Below are 7,874 nucleotides of genomic sequence, written 5' to 3'. Positions count from 1 at the left end.
TTTTTTTTTTGTAACATGCTAAAACTATTTTAATGTTAATTGTTTAAGTAGGTTTCAAGTCTAAAATATATTTGATTTAGTCTTTTAAATTTTAATTGCAATTTTATTGATTAATAAATAATTAAATTAATTAATTTTATAAATGGTCAGAATTTCATCGAGAATAAATGATCACAAATTCGTCAAAAATTTTAATAACAAAGAGGTCAATAAGTGGTCAGATATTTGTAGATTAAATCTGACAGTAATACGTTAGAAAATGGTCAGAAATTTTTGACCGTTTACCGACGATAATTTCTGACGACTTTTATGACCATTATTTTGGTCAAAAAAATTTGACAATTTTCTGACCAAGATAAATTTCTGACGGAGCTTTTCCGACGACTTTAAGTGGTCAGAGATCGGACAAAAACTCGTTGTTTTGACCAATTTCTATCGGATTTGGTGGTCAGAAATCAAACTTTTCTTTGTAGTGAATGATAAATGTGTTTTTAACACTGATAAATGTGTGTTAATAGTTTGTTTACGTATATTCATCTCCCTCTAATAAATCAAAGTTATACGTGTAATTTTAGTTATATATAAAACTGATTTTTTTTTGTAACAGAAAAAAGATTCTCATGCATAGCATTGGGGATCAATACTAGTTAATCAGATAAAATGGATGTATTTCTTTACAAGTTTTCTGTTTGATATTTCATAAGCTCTCTGACTGGGATGGAGACCGTCCCAAAACAGATAAGACGATGTATTGGGACATATTTTTGATGTCCTCTCTTTGCAGAATACACCTCCTTTCGTCAATCCTATTTTGCAACACGGTTTCTTTATCTCCTCAAACCCTGCATGTATTCAAATTCTCATATTATAAGTAACATATATGAATTCTCACAATAGTAACAGAAGTAATAAAATAATAGATTTACCATAGTCTTCTGGGCTTTCTAGCATCTTGCTGAAGATAGAGTAGATATCCCCGTAAACAATTGTAGAATTTGGTAGGGTTTTGGACAGTTGACCCAAAATAATTATGAGCTTAGAATTGAAAAGCTGAGCAGCATAATTTAGATCTTCATTACATATTTTTTTCTTTTTAACTCTCTGTGAAGGTGTACATCCAATCGGTGGTGTTCCGATCACTCCTATACGTCTTGCTCCATATCCATACAGTTGCTGCCCAAATATTTGGATTAATATCGTTTTTGATGAAACATTTACATTTTAAAAGAAAATATAGTTTATCGATGATAGTAACACGTACCAAGACGAAACTGGCAGCAGAATCAGCCATCATAGTGGTAAAAGAGTCGACGTCATTTTTGAGGTGTTGAGCACCATTTCCAAAATATGTATAAATCAGATCATTGCTTCCGGCGACCACAATGGCTGCTCCTTTGCTCACAATCTTTTTAGTCTTCTTTTTTCCTACTAGCTTCTTCATTCTTTTCTTGTAGTCTTGGAAATATGTCAACTGGTCCAACATTGTTGTTACTTTCTGATTTAAATAAATCAAATGATCAGTCAGTGTATTAATAATGATTTAACATTTAAAAAAAAACATGATCTAGGGTGTTAGGATTTGATCTTTACCCATGATTCAGATGTTTGAGGAAGGTAGCCAGCACCACCCGAAGCAAAAGATACGCCCGTAAGTAGATCGCTTTGTTGTAGTTCGTTGTTTTGTTGTAGTTTCTTGTCTACATATGCCGGTACAATTTCTTTTACTCCCAAATATTTGGCTAGTGGAATCACGAAACAAGGAGAAAAATACTTAATTAGAGGAAATATCCAAATGAGCTTAGGTAAAATGTAAACGGGAAGAACACACATTAGGCCAAACTGTGGCCCAAAGAGAATGTGACAGAGAGAAAGAGAGTACGAACATATATAATCGGAAGCGACCCTTCCGTTGCTGAATCTACCGGTGGCGACTCCCATAGGAAAATCCATACCATAGGGACGATAATTACATTTTAGCTTTGTGTCTAGGTTATTGTTATTTCCTGTGTCAAAGATTGAATCACCAAAGAAAAACACAGCCGGTATGGTTTTGTTCTGTGGCTTAGGTGGTGATGGGGCAGGTGGCTTGGGTGGGCTAGGTTTTGGCGATGGTGCAGGTGGCTTGGGTGGGCTAGGTTTTGGCGATGGAGAAGGTGGTGGAACAGGTTTCGGAGCTGGACTAGGTGGTGGCTTAGGTGGTGATGGTGATGGACCTGGCTTTGGTGATGGACCAGGTGCTGGTGGTGGCTTTGGTTGCGGTTTTGGTGGTTGCGGTGGGCATGGAGACGGGGTAGGTGCCGGTGGTGGCTTTGGTTGCGGCTTTGGTGGTGGCTTTGGTTGAGGCTTAGGTGGTATTGGTGGACATGGAGATGGACCAGGGGCCGGTGGCTTTGGTTGAGGCTTAGGTGGTATTGGTGGGTTTGGAGATGGTCCAGGTGTTGGACCAGGCTTTGGTGATGGGTTTGGTGGTGGGCCAGGTTGTGGAGGTTCCATTGGCCATGGAAACGGCCAAGGTCTCGTTGGCCAAGGCCTTGTTGGCCAAGGCCTTGTTGGCCAAGGCCTTGACGGCCAAGGTCCCGCTGGCCACGGCCAGAGCCGTCGGTGGACTACTTGAGCATGGGTCGTCGTCAAAAAGTAGATACAAAAGGATATGAAAAAGAAAACAAAACGAAATGTTATCGAATAAGAACAAGAATGGACCATGGAAGATTGCTTCATGCTTTTACTACAAGTAGTAGTAACAATATTTCCATTCAAGCGATTTCTTCTGTCATGTCAATATGAATATCAAAATGTGTGCATGTATGTGTATATATATGCATTACGTAGATTAGGGCATGCGATTTATGTGGGCGTGTTGAAGTTGGTTTTGTCTCGAGGCTTCTCTCATCACACATTTTGAGATACATTCCTTATATGATCAGTTTCTAGTCGGAACTTAACTCTCTTTCAAGCATCTTTCGTGACTTCTTGGAACTTAGAGCATGATTAACTCGGGATTTTTAGGATGGGGTTTTTAGCGGAAGTTAAGAAACATTTTTTTAACTTCCGCTAAAAACCCACTTTAAAAACTCCGGGTTAATCATGGTCTTAACTCTCTCTTGAGGAAGGATCTCCGGCTTCAGATTTTTTCCAAAAACAAATTGTCAGGCGAACCCAAGAAATCTTTTTTGAGGGGTCAAAATATTATAAAAGACCATCAGGAGGAATTGAACCCGGGTTCTGTGAGTTCAATGGTAACCTTTAAAACCAAATACGGCACTTTCACTTGGCTTACAGTTATTGTTTTTAACATATTTGTCGTGTCAACTGACACTTCCATATTTGAGGCTCTTATTAGGCTCCTCATTCCGACACTTCGAACTTTCCTGATATTCAGTAAATCATCACTATAGTAAACCATCACTATTCTGTATTCTCATTCTCGTATCCAACCGTGTTTCCATCTTTTTTTTAACACTTATAATCAAAGTATTTTTACAACCTGAGCCAAACCCGCCAGCAATAAAAACTCAAAAAAAAACACCAGTAGACATCTATAATTAATCTCAAACAAATGTGAGAGCCTTACCCACAAGGCAAGAACAACGTAGTTGCTTTTTCACCTCTCTCACGATGAGTAATCGACAACTGATGCCCACGACAAGCCACATGATGCATCTTCCTCCTTCCAAATAATGAGAGACCACCTTTCCATCATCATGAACCTGTGGCTCATAATATGGCAAGTTATGACCTATTGATCTTCATCACACCTCCAAATGCGGTAAAGTCCGACAACAACAAATGACACAACCAGTAAACGCCTAGATAGAAACCACCATAAAATAGGGAACAAAGACTAATTCTTCTGACAAGAATCAAGAACAAACTGAATCCGAAGGACAAGCAAACCGGGAATTGTAACCAGTGAATTCCAAACTTTAGAATCAATAAACTAACCATAGACGGTTCCGTTGCAAAAGAGAGAGCAAGAACTAAAACAGATGATCACCAAATACTTAGAAAATAACAAGACTCAAATCTCAGAACCAAGCAAGACTCCCACCCAAAATACTTCATTGATGGGAGCCGAATGATGCACCACTCACAACTGGGATAGCAGAACGAGGTCTGGAAACACCAGCCACAGATCTGGCCGGACAAATGCCAACGCGGACGAATCACTTATCAAAATCTCCGTCAGAACGAGAGCAAAGGTTGAAACAACCAACTTGAGACTGGACCGATGAAGAAAACAAACACCTTCCTTTCTCTAGCCTGAACGAAGAACGCCAAAAAGTTGTATCGTCGAGACCGTCAATGTCCTAATCCAAAGAAACAACACCGTAGGACAGAAAAAGATGATGACACTGGAGAGGAGAAAATAAGACACATGAGAGGAAATAGGACGAGGAGGAAGAGCCTCCCCGGCGGTGACGAAGCCAAACCATCGGGGAAGCTATTGATCTAAGAATAGAGGTTTTGGCGGCTGGGGACACTTCTGTTTCGTACAATCTACACTAATTTATAACAGAATATACGCATTATACTATAGATCAGCTCGTTAAGACATAAATGTTATACAGCCATAGAACTCCCTTCTTCTTAGTATCTAGCTTTTACACGAACAATCAAATCATATAGAACTTATATATCTCAGAGCATGTAAATGTTTCATATACATTAAAGGTTGGATCAGTAAATCAGACAATCAGCCCATCACTCGAAAGACTTTCATATACACACAAAGGGGAAGCACCACATGAGACACGACCAACAACTTATTTTTGGTGTGATCAAACCCAATTCAATAACCAAATGACCCAAAACCTCATAGGTTTGATTAATAATGTATATGTCAAGGCAGAATAAAAGAGGGTAGGAAGATCAATGCGCGCTAACAATGAAAGGGTTTTGGCAAACACCGCACTCAATGGTCTCGGATCCTGAGATTGGAACCTGAACCTGCAATTTAGATGGAAATGATCTCACAACCACATACTTGTTAACATGAGACACTACAAATAGTAAACTTCAAATTTCCAAATAGCTGGCTCGAATCTTATATCCACTTGCTTTAACTAACTGTTCAGATGATTAAGCGACAATCTCCATGATCCATTCTAAAACTAGACGACCATACCTAGCTATTTGATACTAGAGCTCGCATGGGTAGCAGTTCTATACTCACCTTTATAAAATAAAGGATCCTAGGAGTAAGAAGTAAGGCCTACTATTATGTCAAAAGAAGAAATCTCACAGATGCATATGATAATATTACCCAATGTTTCTCTAGTTATTGTATCGTAAAAGTGTTTGCAAGATGATTATACGCATCAACACACGGGATTATGCCTATGAGGACCGCCATGTTTTCCTTGCTCTAGAAAATATAGAACCAGAAAATCATAGAAAGGAAGATGGATTATCAAAGAATCTAACCTCCAAGTACACTGTACACGTTGGACAAGCTACGTCCTTCATCCGCCTCCCAGATCCTTCCCTCGAACCTGTTGAAACCATATCTATCATTCTCAGTAATCATAAAATGAATACCATGAAGTATATTAAATACAGATAATTACCAGATGAAGACTTTCGGTTTTTCTGCATTTCCTCCTGTGGCAAACATATTCGCAATCAGAAAACAATTGTATAATTTGTGCCGGATATCAGTTCAAATTTCTAATCGTTAAACCTAGTAAAGAAGCTGGAGAGATAAGCTCACCTGTAACTTCCTAGCGAGGTCTTCATGGCTCTGCACACTCACGTTCCTGCTAGCAGATTCCTTGGCATTACTCAACCTTTGTGACACTTCTGCCTTTGCACATCAAGAATCAGAATCATATAAGCAGCAATAACTTTTAAACTTAAAGAGCCTACTCCGACATTAACAAGTTCCGGTACAAATTTACTTTTAACTAGAACAGACAATCAAGGTTCTCCATGTTAAAGCTACATCATCAACGCATTCTCAGAAAGCCATGGAACATTATTTCACAACCTAAGGAACAATGAGCAGAGCATACCATGCATCGGTCGCAGAAACGGACTTGAGGAGCATTCTCATCGGCAGTGAGAGCAATCCTACCTTGCGTGCAGTTGTCACAGAAGACATCACCACAGTTCCGGCAGTGGTGCTGAAATAACAATAGTCCATAAGGTTTGTCAGTCCCGGGATGGTCGAGAACTTAATCCTAGATTAGAAGATCAGGGAGGAAGAAACAATACCCTTCGTATAAATGCACCGAAATCTGACCCACATGACGTGCACTTCGAAGCAGCTTCGTCTGGAACCTGAAGCCAGATTTAAATGGAGTGAGAACAACAAAACCATAGCTAAGCACGAAAGATAATAATGAGATTTTTATTCCCACAAAAACCTCAGCTAAGCAAGGAAGCGGTTTTATATTTTTGTTCCAAATAAACGAAGAATCATACCCAATGATCTTTCTCCTCATTTACAGGCTTTATAATGTTAATCCAATCACCCAATCCTTTCTTCTTCTCAGCAGATTGTTCGACCAGCTTTACAGAGGTAGGAGGTCTGCTACTTCCCCCAATCTCCTTAGCCTAAAACATACCATCATAAAATATTGGATTAATGAAAAGAAAGCATAAAGGAATTGAAAACTTAGGCCTAATTGACACAAAAACGTTAGCTAAGGAACCTGAAACATTGCAGCTGTCACTGTGTCCAGAAGTGTGTTGGTGGTGTAACTATTTGATTGCAGTCTGATACGTTTAGCATCAATGTCTACCGAAGTCTTAGACCAAAAAGCCAAAATAGAAGAATCTAGTTTCTGGATAGGAAAAAAATAGATACAAGACTCGTCTCATTCATGCAAATAGCAACACACCAAAAAGGCCTTGGAGAGAAGAAAAAAAGCTAGCTAATCTCCTCTTACCTCGCATCTTGTGATGTTCTCAAGAGGATATATTCTCAAAGTTCGGCTAGTGCTTGGATCAAGCATACGGAGGCCATCCAAACCAATCTGGTAGCAAAATTCAGAGGGACAGTTCTAAGTAACACAAAAGCTCAAAGCTCAAATGTGGAACTAGATGATTTGGGGGCTGTTCCGCGAGACCCGTAGGGCTCGACTTTGCCACCTTGGTAAGAATAGACGCCATCGCCATAGTTATCCGATCTGCTCTGGCCGTAATTCACAGGTTTCTCATAGGAAGGAGGTGCAGAGTACAATGAGGATGATGAGTAAGGCGACGGGGCAGCAGCAGATGAAGGAGGAGGATGAGGCGCATGGGAGTATCCAGAGCTCTGGTGCTGATCGTACGGTGGATACGGGGACGTAGAATCGAACGATCCGTAAGATGACGCCGGTGGATGATCAGTGTTTTGCCAGTAATTCTGGGGATAATTAGAGTAATCGGCGGTTCCGTAACCGTCGGTAAACGGTGGAGCTGACGCGAACGTGTTACTAGAAAGATTTGCCGGAGCACCGACGGCGGAGTTGTAGGATTAGGGGAAGGGTTTGGAAAGTGAGGGTACTGGTGGTGATAATAGGAATTGTGATCTCCCTGTTGCATCGCTGATCCGTGATTGGAGTTCGTTTGCTAATCGGAGAGACGACGAAGCCTGGGAGAAAGATGATCGGAGAATTTGGTGGAGGGAAAAGATTGTGCGTGCCGCAAAAACTACGTTAAGTTTTCACTATGGTACACGTGGTCTCTCCATACACCGTTGATTTATTTTAACTCGTGGTGGATACGCCCACCCACAACAGATGATTCCAGTTGTTTCTTTCTGTGCTAGACAAGTGCGAGGAACGGAGGAGACCAGTAAATGCAATTGGGCTTTCTTAACTGAACTAAGCCCAATAACAAGATACGCAAGGGGGTAAAATGGGTGTTTCACATGACGTTCCATTCTCGGA

General features: G+C 40.2%; 2 protein-coding genes across 2 annotated transcripts; both read right to left on the bottom strand.

The window, feature by feature from the left end:
- Window positions 1-544: 544 nt before the first annotated feature.
- On the bottom strand, window positions 545-2,780 carry LOC106293230 (anther-specific proline-rich protein APG). Its single transcript, XM_013728885.1, has 5 exons — window positions 1,884-2,780; window positions 1,591-1,739; window positions 1,262-1,495; window positions 927-1,173; window positions 545-842 (listed from the first exon to the last, which is right to left on the bottom strand). Exons 1-5 carry the CDS (start codon window positions 2,716-2,718, stop codon window positions 652-654), a joined length of 1,656 nt encoding a protein of 551 aa, XP_013584339.1. The 5' UTR covers window positions 2,719-2,780; the 3' UTR covers window positions 545-651.
- Window positions 2,781-4,618: 1,838 nt separating this feature from the next.
- On the bottom strand, window positions 4,619-7,747 carry LOC106344475 (lateral signaling target protein 2 homolog). Its single transcript, XM_013783848.1, is given in 11 exon segments — window positions 4,619-4,947; window positions 5,425-5,492; window positions 5,568-5,601; window positions 5,711-5,803; window positions 6,012-6,122; window positions 6,214-6,279; window positions 6,424-6,555; window positions 6,654-6,785; window positions 6,891-6,996; window positions 7,029-7,446; window positions 7,449-7,747. Coding segments are annotated over 11 exon segments (1,317 nt in total). The 5' UTR covers window positions 7,528-7,747; the 3' UTR covers window positions 4,619-4,869.
- Window positions 7,748-7,874: the final 127 nt, after the last annotated feature.

The sequence above is a fragment of the Brassica oleracea genome, chromosome C5, assembly GCF_000695525.1.
Source record: "Brassica oleracea var. oleracea cultivar TO1000 chromosome C5, BOL, whole genome shotgun sequence".
Classification (NCBI taxonomy): domain Eukaryota; kingdom Viridiplantae; phylum Streptophyta; class Magnoliopsida; order Brassicales; family Brassicaceae; genus Brassica; species Brassica oleracea.
This window is presented reverse-complemented; position numbering and strand designations above follow the sequence as displayed.